The sequence below is a fragment of the Carassius gibelio genome, chromosome A18 (genome assembly GCF_023724105.1).
Source record: "Carassius gibelio isolate Cgi1373 ecotype wild population from Czech Republic chromosome A18, carGib1.2-hapl.c, whole genome shotgun sequence".
Lineage (NCBI taxonomy): Eukaryota > Metazoa > Chordata > Actinopteri > Cypriniformes > Cyprinidae > Carassius > Carassius gibelio.
Genome location: NC_068388.1, coordinates 5,043,677 through 5,059,551, shown reverse-complemented (window position 1 = coordinate 5,059,551; position 15,875 = coordinate 5,043,677). Strand labels below are relative to the sequence as shown.

The 15,875-nt window shown below is 38.5% G+C and overlaps 1 protein-coding gene across 5 annotated transcripts in view; it reads right to left on the bottom strand.

Moving 5' to 3' along the window:
- The window catches only part of LOC127934648 (protein piccolo-like), a 44,395-nt gene extending 39,781 nt beyond the window's left edge, over nt 1-4,614 (bottom strand). For all 5 annotated transcript variants that reach the window (XR_008147869.1, XM_052532163.1, XM_052532164.1 and 2 more), the window contains exon 1: nt 3,568-4,614. Coding sequence is in view for 4 of the 5 variants with exons in the window: in XM_052532163.1 (XP_052388123.1) it covers nt 3,568-4,575 (1,008 nt within the window). In the remaining variant the exon portion in view is untranslated. The remainder of the gene's footprint in view (nt 1-3,567) is intronic.
- Nucleotides 4,615-15,875: the final 11,261 nt, after the last annotated feature.

Sequence of the window (15,875 nt, the reverse complement as noted above, 5' to 3'; positions counted from 1 at the left end):
CATCAAGTAAACAACATGCGATGTTGTCATCAAACTGCACTTTCCACATGTACAGCTTAAAAAAAAAAAAAAAAAAAAAAAAGACGACATAAAGTGGAACTTAGTCATTTTCCAAAACCGCTAAGCAAATATATACAGTTTCAGTACATACCACATAGCATACCGCCTTTGCCTCTGGATCTGTGTCACAGCTTCCACATGCTCTCAACTCAAAAGCCTACTGGCGCTCGTGATTCTTTAGCTCCGCCCACACGTCACGCCTCTAGACGCTCGTGTTTTTCCTGGAAAAATCGATACAGACTATCTTTCTCTTATAAATATAATAAAAAAAATGACTTTTTGGAGTTATGAAGGATGCAGTACTACTCTATAGGTACTCAAGATTAACAGGATATTGAGTGAAAACGAGCATTTCACCCCCCCTTTAAGCACTAAGGTGGAAATGGTACTGTAAAATTAATGATGAATGAACACAGATGCTTTCGGTGAAAGAAACATTGACTATAAAAAAATAAATATACAGCTGGAAGGAACTGAAAGCTTAACTACTGCAATAAAGCAGCACTAAATAAATCAGAAATGGTTGGCTTTCCGACATCAGAAAAAAATAAAAAAAGATCTACAATACCTAAAGAAAGCTATCAATTAACAGTCTCACTCGTCTCAATGGCAGTTGCTTGTCTAGCTCAAGTTATTACTGTGCTACAGTGGAAACGGTAATGTAAAACTAAATATCATAAACATTTTTGGTGCAAGAAGCCTTGACTTTCATATTAAGTAGACTTGTAAATATATAAAATGTAAATTATACATATAAAAATATTTATTTTATTGTATATAAATATAAAAAATATATCTTTACATATATTGGTCACACACGCACGCACACGCACGCATACGCACGCACATATATATATATATATATATATATAATGCTAAATTTGTATGATATGACCCCCTTAAATGTGTGACTGTGTATTATCACACTTAAAATTGGTTAATAATAATTTACCTAAATATAACAACATTATTATATCATTCATATATAACTACTCATATAAAAACAATGTCATTATTTTTCGTTTGTCATAATTGCAAACAGTAAGACATCAGCATAGGCTGTTAGATGGCATACAAAAATACAATGGTCCCCTTGGGTCCAGCGACAGCTTTCTTGGAGCTGCTGTCACAATGCTAGCTGTGGTAGATTAAATCTAAAGCTATTTTTGGCCAATAGTGTGCCAGATGCGGACATGGCATATCACTAAATATCTTAACATCACACATCAGCATTTGAAGCTATGCCTACAGCTTTACAAATGACAGATAAGTGAATGTGCAATGTCATTCAAAAGGTTGTTTGGGCATGCACTGTATTTTCCAATTAACATCAGAAGCACATGGTCTGTTTTCTTGTGTGAAGGTGCAGGATTGCAGAGGCCAGAGTTAAAGGCTCATGTTAAGGGCATATTAAAAGAGACTGACTGTGTCATATCCAAAAGGGCAGGATGACAGTGCAGTGCCAAATATGATTCAGCACTGAAAAATGCAAAGCTGTCTGTTTCTAAGAGGACCATCTTCTGCAAATAGTTTTTATATATACACAAATAAAAGAAAATGTTCTAGGCAGTGTGACTGGCAGTGTGTCTATCAAATCTATGAATACAGTAAATAGCCTGTTTATAAACCACTAACTTTCAAAATATATAGAAACACTGCAAATAACACCAACTGATAAAATGTACACATAATGGTGCATACTTTTTCCATAAGCAGACATCAAATTGTATCATACTTTAATTGGATCTACAGTGGACACAGGTGTACTGAACACCCCAACAATGTTGATTATATCATAGTTAAATTTACCCATCTATAGCTGTTTCTACACTGCACACAGCTGCAAATATACTGATTACAATTATGTGGCATAAATGTATTTGCACAGATTCACAATTTCTGGAAACAGTAGCTCACATGAGACTTTTCATTAGCATGCACAGCAGGCGGAAAATGAGATGCAAGCTGATTGTCAAAACAGAGTTCATATAGTTTGTCAGACTAAAGGCAGCATAGGAGCATATTTTACCAGGTTGACTACACAGTCAAGTGTTTAATGATTAATTCTAAATATAAATGTCCAAATGTTAGCCCACTGTAGCCCATTACATTTACACATTCTAAATAACTGAAATCAAAAAAAAAGAAAAAGAAAAAAACAATACAAAACAAAAACCACTGAGAGAACAACTGAAGCTGCATACTGAAGTAATGAGCATCACAGAATATTAAATACTGTAAAATGTCTTATTCTCATACTATTTCCTTCAGCGTGCTGTAACAATCCACCAATTCATAAATGAAACAATTTTCTCATTAAATTACTTCTGCAATCAAATCTCTGATGAAAGCAATGAACAGCTTGTTGGGGTCACAAGCACAGGAAGTTACATTAGCATAAATGGTGGACAGCTGACATGCTGTGGGAAGTGGCCATGCACATGCTGCAGATGGCATGGGAGCTTTAGTCCATCAGACCACAAGAACAAGGTCATCATCTGACAACTCACCTTGCCTCCACCCTCATCACAACCTCCATTAAGGATATCATCACACCACACCACCAGTCTCCATATTCAAACCTTTGATCACTTTAACAGTGCACTGCAAGCTATGACTCTCTACAGTCACCCTGTTACGTAACCACCCATTTTGTCCAAACACAGGGATTCTTCCCCCGGACTCAGCACTCAGCACGTTTCAGCATTAGCATGAAGCTATACTCTCATAAATACCACTCATGCAGACTATCGCCTCTGCTCTCTAAGCTTAGTGTTAACTCAAGGACTGGGCAGCTCACCTAATAAAAGTTTGCAATGCAGAGTGCATGCATAATTGAAATTTTTATTTTATTTTATGGTCTTGTTTTGCATACAAACAGCCGTTAAATCATCAAAACACCACTACTGCCCACTTTCATTTTTTTATGCTTTGAATTTCCAAACAGTTTAATTTATTAGCAGTTTTCTGTCACCAAAGGGACAATTGTGCCCACTTTCATTTTCTATGCTCTAAAGTCATAAGCCACTTAATTTCTTAGCAGAGTTTTGTTGACTCAGTCAACACTGGCTGTTAATGGCCAAACCTGACAGAATTCCAATCACTCATTGTTCCCTGCAGAATGCCAATACCAATGCCAATACATTTGGCTCTTCTACTGCATCCTCAGCCCTTGTGGAGTTTGTGATATTACAATAATTTGGAAAGAGCCATCTGGAGAATGAGTGGGCATAACAGAGGTTACGAGCTGCACATTGGAGAAGCCACCACTCCAGATTTTCTGTCTGTCAGACTCATGCACCCAAGAACATTGGCTCATTTGTCATCAATACATAAGAGTTAAGAATAAAAAAGATAGCATTTTGGGCAGTGGGTAGTGACTCCACATAATAGATGTATATATACTAAGGATACATATTAAAAAGAATAATGGAATGGACATTATTCATGCAAAAACCAGACCTTTAGAAACAAAAACTTCAGACAAAGAAATAGTCAATGACTCACCTCAGCAAGGTGAGGCATAGGGTTGAATCCACAGAGATCACATACAATGTTTTTACATTCAGTGCAGGTGTTGTAATTAGCAGGGTCCTTTGAGCCCATGTTAAGATCCACGTTACAGAGTGGGCAGGTGAATGGTTGAGTTAAACTTTCAGGATGTTGTTTAGGTTTATCCATTTCTGAAGTAGGTAACCTTGATACTTTGCTCTCATTGAGCTGCTCAGGTTTCTTTCCAACAGGTGCATTGTTCTCTTTTTCAGGAAGTACTTTGTTGGGTTCTGTTGCAGCAGATCCTTTGCAGGATGCTGGCGGTGTTGTCTTGGCAGAAGCCATTGAGCCTTTGCGATAAGCTGGTGCTGTGGTAGATTTACCAGACTCAATAGAAACTGTGGAGCCTTTTCGTGGAGTCGGGGGTGTTGTAGATGACTCATCTTGAACAGCTGAGGAGATCAGATTAGATGCTGAGCTAAATAGTGAGGATCCAAAACCCAGAACTTTCCCAGAGACAGCAGAAACTGACTGTGGGGATGGTGATCGAGATCTAGCTGTTTCTGTCAGGCCACCAAATCCACCAAAGAACTTTCCTGTGTTTGACTCAGATGGTTTAGAAGATGTAGGCTGTGCTTTAGGACCACCTAATCCAAAACCCAGAAAATGTGATTCCTGTTTTGGGGGTCCAAGCTCGGTAGGTATAGCAGATTTTACAGGAGTGGTTGTATCCTTGGGTGGCTCTTGCTGAGTTTTCGCATGATTTGGTTGAGTTTTGTTTTGCTTAGGAGGCTCTTTTGTTGGGGTGATTTCATCAGTTGCCTTGGCATCAGTACTCTCTACAGTAAACTCTTTCTTTATTTCTTGATGAGAGACAGCATTCTTTTCATCTCCAGCAGGCTTCTCATCCAGTTTGGTTTCAACTGGAGCTGTAGATACCATTTTAACTTTGGATGGAGTTTGGTTGTCTTTCACTAAGGGAACTAGCTGAGGTTTCACTGTGGGACGTTCAGATGTTTTCATCCCTGCCTGTGCCCGTTGTACCTGGCAATTTAGACAGAGCCATTCCTCAACCTGCAATAATTATAAGAAAATAAGGTATTACATCCTCTACTCTAATTTCTTATAGTAGGTTACTACATTGAAAAACTACATTTGTATACTCCATAATTTCACAAAGTAACTTTCTCAAGACACACTACTACAGAAACTACTACACACTACTATAAGAAATTGAAATATAATAAAATTAAAGCTTAATGACAGAAGACTAAAAACAACAAGAATTGTACTTGGTAAATGTTGTTAAAATTTTCAAAAATAGAGGTCAAATATTTTACCTCTGCTTGATGAGCCATTAGATTAAATCCACATTGTCTGCAGACTGTTGTCTTGCATTCTGTGCATGTGTTAAAATTCTTGACATCTTGTTGCACTTTGCATAATGGACAGTTAATCTTGACTTCTTCAGGAGTAGGTTTTTGAGGTGGTTTGGGTGCTGTGACTTGCTTGATTTCTGGTTTCTTCTCCATTGGTTCCCCTGCACCTTGTTGTGCATGTGGTTTGGTGTCCTCAATCTTACTACAGTCTAGTGCAACTGCAGATCCTTTACGAGATGTGGGAGGAGTAGTCTTAATAGAGGTCTGGGACACTGTGGATGCCTTTCTAGAAGTTGATGGTGTAGTGGAAGGTTCATCTTGAACAGCTGAGCTGATTAAATTCGATGCTGAGCTAAATAAAGAGGATCCAAAGCCCAGAACTTTTCCAGAGACAGCAGAAACAGACTGTGGTGACGGTGATCGAGATCTTGCTGTTTCCGTCAAGAGTTTCCCAGTGGTTGACTCATATGGCTTTGAAGCAGGTTTTACCTTAGGACTACCAAATCCAAAACCAAAGAAACTGGATTCCTGTTTTGGTGGCTCTACCTGTGGAGGTGGAGCTGCTTTTTCTGGGGACTTTTCAGACTCCTTTAAGAGTATGTCAGATTTTTTATCGTTCTTTGAATCTGATGTTTCTTTCTTCTGAGAGGATACAGGTTGTATCACTGATGGTTTTGGTAAAGCTAAGACTGATGCTTTCTTTTGCACTTCCAATAAAACAGGAGTCTTAGCTTCATCAAGAATGGCCACAGCTTGAATCTCTTTCTTTTGGGTTTCAGCAACATCTGGAACCATGGTTGACACTAATGATGGTGCCCCTTGTGTTGTACATTCTGTTCTTGGAGGTGGTGCTGAGATGGAGAAATTTTCAGATTGTTCATGGGTCTTTATTTTGTGAGGTCCTTGTGGTTCCATTCCATTTAAAGCTCGCTGTGTTTGGCAGTTCAAACAAAGCCATTCTTTGACCTGTTAGGAGATATAAAAAATGAATATTTGAATTGTTTTTTCCATGATACCGATGGATCATTGACATGATATTTATTTTGCATGGCGACCACTACACAAAATTATGCTGGAGCGATCAAGCATTTTACATAGGTGTAAATGCATCTTATGTGTTAAAAGAGAGTTAGCAACAGTTATAACATAATAGTAGTATTCTCTTACCTTTTGATGGGGTGTTGGGTTGAATCCACAGAGGTTACAAACAGTGTTCTTGCACTCAGTGCAGGTATTGTAGTTAGGAGTGTCCTTTGAACCCACATTGAGATAGACTTTGCAAAGAGGACATTCTTTGTTTTCTGCTTTAGGAGCTGCAACTGCTACTACTGAAGCTTCAGGTACTGCTGAAGCCTGTTGCACCAGCTTCTCATTTGCTTTGTCCTCCTGTGGTTTGTTTGTTATAGGTGCTTTTGTGTCAGTAGGGGGAACTTTTTGAGAAGTAACAGATCCTTTCCTAGAAGCAGGTGGTGTTTGTGAAGTCTTAACTGAAGCTTGGGAAACCACAGATGCCCTGCGAGACGTTGGTGGTGTTGTAGTCTTTGTAGATGTTTCAGAAGCTGTGGAAGCCTTACGAAAAGTTGATGGTGTTGTGAAGGACTCATCTTGAACGGCTGAGGAGATTAGATTGGAAGCAGAGCTCAAAAAGGAAGATCCTAAGCCTAGAACCTTCCCTGAGACAGCAGTCACTGAAGGCTGAGGGGATCCAGATTGAACACCGCCAAAACCAAAGCTAAAGAAACCTGATTCTTCTTTAGAAGGTTCTGGTTTCTGTTGTACAGATGATTTTGCAGGAGAATGATCACGTTTTGGCATTTCAGTTGATTGTGCTGTAGCTTGTATAGGTTTGTTCTCTTGATTATCTGTAACAACTGATGTGTTTATCTTCCCAGTGACATCTGGCTTATTTTTTGAAGACAATGGAATTGGAGTATGTATGAGAGCCTCCTTGTTTTCTGGTATTGTTGGTGAAGGTGCTTTGCTAACCTGTGGCTGTGGTTGGCCAGAGGAAGACACTTGAGCTTTCTTTCCCTGACAGTTCAAACACAGCCATTCCTTAACCTGTAGGGTAATAATTGGAATTAGAATAAAAATACTAAAATAAATTCCTGAAATGACACTGAAGTTACACTGAATTTACACTGAATTAATTGAATTAATGCAATAACTGATTCATGTGCAACTCACATAGATACATCTCCCTAAAAAATTAAGTACTCTCACCTCGGATTGATGTGGCATGGGATTAAATCCACACATATTGCACATGATGTCCTTGCATTCAGTGCAAGTGTTGTAATTTGGTGGAACCCACTTTATGTCCACTTTACAGATTGGACAGGTTTTTGGAAGCTCCAGGGCTGGTCTGTTAATTTTCACATCAATGACTGGTTCTTTGGTCATCTCATCCTGTGGTTTATTTCCTTCTTTTTTCTTTTCATCCTGTTTTTGGGCATTAAGGAGTTTGGCTTCTTCTTGTGGTTTATTTTTTTCTGTGAATTGTGAAGATTCTGAAACTTTGCGAGAGGAAGGTGGTGTTGGTGTTGTCTTAAAAGAACTTTGGGACACAGTGGATCCCTTACGAGAACTTGGTGGGGTTTTGGTGGTTGACTCATCCTGAATGGCTGAGGATATCAGATTAGATGCTGAACTAAGGAACGACGACCCAAAACCCATAAATTTCTCAGAGACAGCAGATTGAGGAGAAGGTGACCGGGATCGAGCACCTCCCAAACCAAATCCAAAGAAACTAGACTCTTCCTTAGTCTGTTCAACTTTATATGATGGACTAGATTTGGAAGTAGAAGCTTCACCAGTAGACTTTTGAGGATTTGGTGTTGGAGTAATTGTAGGTTTTTTAGTCTCTACTGGAGGTTTCTTGTCCTGCCCAGCAGGAACACTCTGCCTCTTTTCTGGAGAAGGTAGAATTTGAGTTGCTTTCTTTTCCATAGATGCTGGTGCTACTTTGTTGGATTGTGGTTGTGGCTGAGCAAGGGGAAGTCCTGAGGTTCTCTGTACCTGGCAGGTCAAGCATATCCACTCCCTCACCTGTTGATTAATAAAAAAAAAATTAAATCATTAAACATTTTCTTTTAAATGTCTAACCTTAACCCTAACTCTACACAAAATATTCAGTTTTACATTTTCAATCGAGCCTTTAAAATGATAAATGTTAAGGACTGACATATGGTACCTCGGTTTGATGTGGATTGGGATTGAATCCACAGAGATTACAAACAATTTTCTGACAAGAACTACAAGAGCTGTAGTTCCGTGGGTCCTTCTTGAGGGTTTCTTTGCAAAGTGGACAGGTTTTCAGAAGCTCCTCTGGAGCATGTGGAGGTCTGGCCAGATTAGGATCTGGGGTTTTCTGTACTTGCTTTGATTCTTGCATTGATGTAACAACTGGCTTTGATTCCCCTTCAGGTGGTTCTTGTTTAGCCTCCCGAGGATCAAATGATCCTTTTCGTGAAGTGGGTGGTGTTGGTGTGGTCTTATTTAAATTCTGTGAAACTGTAGATCCCTTGCGAGATGTTGGTGGAGTTTTAGTGGAGGATTCTTCCTGAACAGCTGAAGATATCAGGTTAGATGCTGAGCTGAAGATAGAGGATCCAAAACCAAATACCTTATCAGAGACAGCTGTTTGAGGAGAGGGAGACCGAGATCGGGCACCACCAAAACCAAAGAAACTTGACTCTTCTTTAATCTGTTCACCTTTAGGTAGTGGAGCAGACATGGAAGGAAAAACATCACTTTTAGATATTTTAGTATTTGTTGTGGCTGGTGTTGTGGTCTCTACATGAGGTTTCTTTTCTTGCTCATCTATAACACTTTGCTTCTTCTCTGGAATATCTTCCTTTTGTGGAAATGCTGGTGAAAGTACTTTATTATACTGTGGTTGAGCTGGGGGAGGACCTGAAGTTCTCTGCATCTGGCAGGTCAAACACAGCCACTCCTTCACCTGTAGATAAGAACGATTACCACCTGTGACCATACTGACATATTTACCCATAATTTTAACCTTATCTTAACCGTAGCCTTATCTTATCAAATAAATTAAAATTCTGTAAAGAAACATTTCTGGTAACAAAACGAGAGTCTTTATTAAGGGATAAAATAAGTGTAAAACACAGACTTACTTCAGTCTGATGTGGATTGGGATTAAATCCACAGAGATTGCAAACAATGCTTTTGCAAGAAGTGCAAGAGCTATAGTTCTGTGGGTCCTTCCTAAGGGTCTCTTTACAGAGTGGGCAAGTTTTTGGATGCTCCTCTTTCACTTGAGCTTGTATAGGTTTGGATGATTGAGCATCTGGTGGCTTTTTCTGTTCTTGGATTGGTAAAGAGATTAAATTTGATTCTGCTGCAGGACAATTTGCTTTATTGTCTCGTGGAGCTACTGATGCTTTTCGAGAAGTGGGAGGTGTTGGTGTTGTCTTATTCAAAGTCTGGGAAACTGTAGACCCTTTGCGAGATGTTGGTGGAGTTTTAGAAAGTTCATCTTGGACAGCAGAGGAGTTCAGATTGGATGCTGAGCTAAGGAAGGAGGAACCAAAGCCTAGAACCTTCCCAGAGACAACAGACAAAGTGGGCTGAGGAGATGGTGACCTTGAATGAGAACCACCAAAACCAAAGCTGAAAAAATCTGAATCTTGTTTAGACGTTCCAGATTTAGGCGGATTATCAGATTTGACAGGTAAGACATTTTTCTGGATTTGGGCATCTGATGTAGTTTGTTTGGAATCTGCAATATTGGGTTTCCATTCTTGTTTCTGATCCTCTGCTACAACACCCCCAGTGTCTTGTTTTTTGGGGGATGCAGGTAGAGGTAATTTAGTAGTTTGAGTTCCTGGTTTCACAACTGGAGGTTGAGAAGCTCTCTGCATCTGGCAGTTCAAACACAGCCATTCCTTCACCTGTAGGGTTTTTAAAAAGTTAACCACATAACATAGTGAGAAATAATTACCACTATTGTTGTATTTTGATATATTACTGCTTTTGTTCATTCATGGTAAATAAATGACCTTGCTAAAATATATTTTCAATAATTGTTACTGCGAAAAAAATAACCAATCTGTATATTTAACAATTTTCTCACCTCAGTTTGATGTGGCACTGGGTTGAATCCACAGAGATTACACACAGTGCTCTTGCAAGTAGTACACGTGCTGTAATTTGGCGGATCCTTCATTATTTCTGCTTTACAAAGAGGACAAGCTTTTGGTGGCTCTGACTTCTGGTCAGCCTCTTTTATTACTGCTTTTTCCTGAACTTCTGTTATTTTCTCTTCAGGTTTCTTGTCTTTCTGCTCTCCTTCAATAGATTTAGCTCCCTGTTTTGGTGAAACATCAACTGATCCTTTCTGAGAAGTAGTTGATGTAAATGTTGTCATCACATGAGTTTGAGAAGCTGCTGAAACCTCCTGAGTTGCAAGGAGTGTGGTGGAGGATTCATCTAGTACAGCAGTGGAGATAAGATTAGAAGCCGAGCTCAACATAGAAGAACCAAATCCAAAGACCTTTCCAGAAACACTGGAAACAGCAGGTTGGGGAGAAGGTGATCTAGAGCGTACAAAACCAAACAAGCCACTCTCTTCTTTTGTGGATGAAGTCTTTGGAGTGGCTTTAGATTTTGTGTATACAGTATCATCCTTCTGTGTTGGCTGTACTTGATTTTTGATGTCTTGCTGCTGGGGTAGCTTTTGTGTTGGTGGGACAGCACTTGCCTTTCTAGACCCTGGTGTTAAACCTGCAGATAGTGCAGTCTTTTCTTTCTCAGTAACATCTGTGTAATCAAGTGGCTTCTTCTGTGGAGGAACAGAAGTTGGTGTTGCTTTCTTTTGTGGTGGTACTGGTTGAGGTACTTTATCAGTCTGAGCTTGAGCTCGTTGCATCTGGCAGTTCAGACATAGCCACTCCTTTTTCTGAAACGGCATTCCAATAATCAGTTTCGAATTAAACACACAGAATATTACAAGAAGCATATATAAAATACTGAATTATATATATAATTTTATTGCACTTTTTCATGTTTAAAAAGTCAAAGTCTATAAATATTGTTGCCTATAAAAACATATACCCAGATACTACCCAAGGTTCTAAATGATTATAATTATAATAACGAGTATAAGGTGTTTTATGTTCAAGCTAACAAGGGCTGCTTACCTCTGTATCATGGGGCATGGGGTTAAAGCCACATAGATTACACACAGTGGTTTTGCACTCAGTACAGTTATCATAATTGGGAGGCTCTTTCTGCAAATTGACTTTACATAGAGGGCAGGCTTTGGGCAATGATTTAGTGGCCTCTATCCTTGTTGTTTCTGGTAGGTCTTTATCTTTTGTAAATGATACAGTTGTTGGCTGTGCCTGGCTGGCCATTGATGTCTTTTCTTTTTTTATCTGTTCTTGTATATTTTCAGCATGTACTTTTTTGTCATCTGAATGAAGCATTTTAGGAGAGACATCAGATCCTTTTGAGGAAGAAGGGGGTGTGCTGGTCTTGAGAGATATCTGAGAAACTCCAGAGCCCTTTCGTGAGGAAGGTGGAGTGGCAATCTTGTCTGATGTCTGGGAAACCAATGAGCCTTTATGAGAAGAGGGTGGGGTTGTAGTCTTAGCAGATAGTTGGGAAGATGTGGAACCTTTAAGAGACATGGGCGGTGTTGTAGATGGCTCATCAACAGCTGATGAGATCAGATTACTTGCTGAGCTAAAGAGGGAGGAACCAAATCCAAGAACCTCCCCAGAGACTGCAGATGCTGCATGTGGAAGTAAAGGAGACTGAGATCTAGACTCTTCTGGGATGTTAGAGGCGACAGGAACATTTCCATCTTGGGTCTTTCCTTGATCTTCTTGCTGTGGGGTAGCTCCTTTAGTGGTTTCTTGCCCTTTCTCTGAATCTGTAGTTTTTGCCCCATCTGTTTTTTCAGTGTTTTTAGAGTTTACTGTAGCTTCATATTCCTTCTGTGAGGTTGGAGGAGTTGATTTAACAGACATCTGAAAAGCTGTTGAAACCTTACGAGTGGAAGGTGGAGTGGTATTAACTTTATTGGAGATTTGTGAAACTGCAGAACCTTTACGAGAGGTTGGTGGTGTCTTATCAGACATTTGAGAAGCTATTGAAGCCTTGCGAGAACTAGATGGTGTTGTAGAAGTCTCATTTTGAACAGCTGTTGAGATTAGATTAGATGCTGAGCTTAAAAATGAAGAACCAAACCCTAGAACCTTCTCTGAAACAGCAGAGACAGCAGGCTGAGGAGAAGGTGATCGAGATCTAGCTCCTCCAAAACCGAACCCAAAGAATCCAGATTTGTCTGGTTGCGGATCAGTTTTTTTAGATTCTGACTTTGGAAATTCTGCAATATGATGTTGTTTTGGTCCTTGTTGGGTGGATTGTTTATCTCCAGCTAAAGTTTGCTTATTTACTTGTTTGTCTGCAACTTCTGGTTTCTTATCCTTGTGAAGTGAATCTGCTGGAAGATGTGGCTTCTTCTGTGAAACATCTATATTGGGAGTGCCCATTTTAAGTGGTGCAACTTCCTTAGCATGTGGCTGAAGCTGTGAAGGGAGAGGTTCTGGTGCTTTCTGCATCTGACACGCCAAGCAAAGCCACTTCACCTGTAGTTTTGTAAAGTAAATTGAATTAATAATTGTTTAAATGAAATTTACATTGTTTATACAGCATCCCAGAGTTAAGTGGACTAAACAACACTCATTATTAACTTGCTATGTCCCAAATTTTGATTAAACAAGAGATGAGCATTGTTATCTCTCCTGTCAAAACGAAAATTTTGGTTTTCAAATTGTATCATGATTTTTCCATTAGTTTTAAATCAGCATTAAAGTCATCATGAGCACAAATGTAAACTATTTATTCTCCTAATGCATACCACTGGTCTTACTATAAACAATTAATTCATAAAATTTTTGTATTTGAATTTGTCATCTTTAAATCAGATGTTTTTAACTTGCTTTTCTTGTGATTTGCTCCCTTCTCTCTGCTGGCACATGCAAGACCACACAGCATTTAAGATATGTCTCCATTCTGCTATGCAACGCTCACTCTTTACAATCCAATCAACAAATGATGGTGTCCCTCCTTGTAGTTTTTTTTTTTTTTGTTTGTGTTTTTTATATTTTTTTTTAATAGAAGTTTGATGCGGTTTTGGTAAAACTTTATTTTAAGGTGTCCTTATTACACATAACATGTACTAACTATTATAATAGCAATTAATTATGCATAATCACATGCAAGTAACCCTAAGACAAACCCTAATCCTAACCATAAAGTAAATACTTGTAGTTAATTAATATTACTCAGTGCTTAAATGTATAATTTAGGGCTGTCAAAAATAGCGCGTTAACGACGTTAATTACTTGTTTGTCGTTAATTACGTCAAATTTTTTAACGCATTTCACACATGCGCAGTGTGACAAATTATGCAGGTCAGTAAAGTCTCGTCGATCTCTGAATTCTCAAGATAGTAAAAAACAGCAGCGAGCGCCGCAACGAAAACACCGAAGAAGCTTAATACATTCATGCCAAGCTCGATAAACAGAGACGACTTTGGTAGTTGATACGCTGGAGCTTCTTCTTCCTGTTATAGCAGTGATCCTCAAATCTGGCTCGCGAGATCCAGTTTCTTGCAGAGTTTAGCTCAGACTCCAATTAAACACACCTGCCTGTGATTTACTAATGATCCTAAAGACACTGATTAGCAAACTCATGCGTGTTTGATTAGGGTTAGAGCTAAACTTCGCAGGAAAGTGGATCTCGCGAGCCAGATTTGAGGATCACTGTGTCATAGCGTCCTGTGTTTCACACTGCGCATGCGCAGAACGCTTACATGCAATGCAGCGAAAATTACAGCTGTTTGGAAAAGCATATGCATTTTTACTTGGTTTTACTGGCACTTGAAGCCTTCAGAACGTGAAAATATCGATCCTAAAGTATTGCGGCAGAGCAAATGAACACCTCCCAAAAACAAGAGTGCCCAGAGTGCTGCTTGTGTGATTGTGGCGCATGTTTGTGTTCATTCTTTCAAATTTCTCTATGCATAATTTCATAGATATGTGGCTATATTTAATCACTGGTTCACCTAAAACTCTTACACTATCTGTAGTTAAATGGCATGGTTTGATATAGTGCTCAGGTAAATTTGATCTAAGTAAATGTTAAACTTTTGAAATTCAGAAAAAAAGAACCACATGATGAAACAATACATGAAAATTATGTATCTGTGTCCTGTTATTTATCTTTTGGTATGCATTTCAGAAAAAAAAATGGTTAGGATTCAGGTGTAGTTGCAAATAGTGATTAATCATGATTAATCCACTGAAAATTCTGATTAATTTGATTAAAAATTTTAATCATTTGACAGCCCTAGTAAAATTATACTGAAAAAAGACACATTTAAATAAAGTGTAACTATATATATATATATATATTTTTTTTTTTTTTTTTTTGGTGGAAATCTATGAGAACAGTCTGGGCTATTCTCAGCCAGAGTGAAATTGGCCAAAAAGGGGTGGTAATCCATAGAGTATGACCTGACAATGTTTGGACTATATATCCAGAGGCAGAACAAACACTCCAAAACAGTGACAGTTGTGGTTGAATGTGATGGGAAAAAAATCCTCCCTTTTGTACTTTCACCCTAATTAAGAAACCACCCCTTGTCCACTTCAGACATTCTACCAACTATAAGTAAATTTGCAACTACATGTCAACTACCAGTCATTAGAATATTAGTATAATGTATTCTTGATATCTACTAACACTAATCCCCCAACACACAACAGATACAAGTACACATCAGCTCATTGTACTAACCTCTAACCCTTTGTAACCCCTCCATAACTAAATGAAGCAAATATGCTACATAAATATCCATTAAAGATACAGAAGATACGCCAGAAAACCCTGCTCTAATGAGTTAGTTGGCATGTAGTTGCAAATTAAGGAGTTATTTGACAGTTAACAGAATGTGTCTAAAGAGGACTACTGTAATAAAGAGTAAATTGAAGTGGTTTAAAACTTCCATAGCATGCTGACTTTAAACTCTGTGTAAAGGCAATTCAGAGAATTGTTTCTAAACACATTATAAATGTTAGAAATTTACTGCTGGAACACGTTACAAAGACTGTGAAATATGTAAAATTAAACTGTGGAATTTGACCATTAAACAGTTTTTCACCATTTTTGTATTCAGGATTTTCAAACTATAAGAGGTGTGTTAGGCTTGAAGCGTCACTGTGCAGATCAGTGTTTGACAACGAAGTACAGCGAGAGCGATTCGAAAGTATGCGAGTCATCTCCTTTTTAATATTTCTTACGGTACTTTGATGCCATATACCAATCTGTCTGCGCAGTGCTGCATGAAGTGGAACACATCTAATAACTAGAGAGGATTAGCATCTTTGGTTCGCCTGCTAAATTGCGAATAAGTCATTAGCATTAATTACTACAGCCTACAGTTTGCTAGCTAGAAATGCCTTCATCACGTAAATACATGTATGGGTGTATACAGTAAATCCAAATAAGCTGCTAGAGAGAGCATCGATTCAGGTTGTAGCAGTATTTGACAGTTGAGAGACAGCAGCTTTCCCAAGAGTGGGTGTTGTTTTAGTGCAGACCAGAACATGCCACCAGAATTTTAGAGTAGAGAATACTGCATATTTATTAAAAATTTCAAAAAATGTGTATTTATTTGGCTTTTTATTTTTATTATTATTATTTTTATTATTTGGCTGGGTGGTTAATATATATTTCTGTGGTGTGACAAACTCATAGCACATATATAATATTGCTTTACATAGACATAATTTATTTATTTATTTAATTTATTTATACACTTACACACACACACACACACACACACACACACACACTCACACGCACACACACACACACACACACACACACACACACACGCACACACAC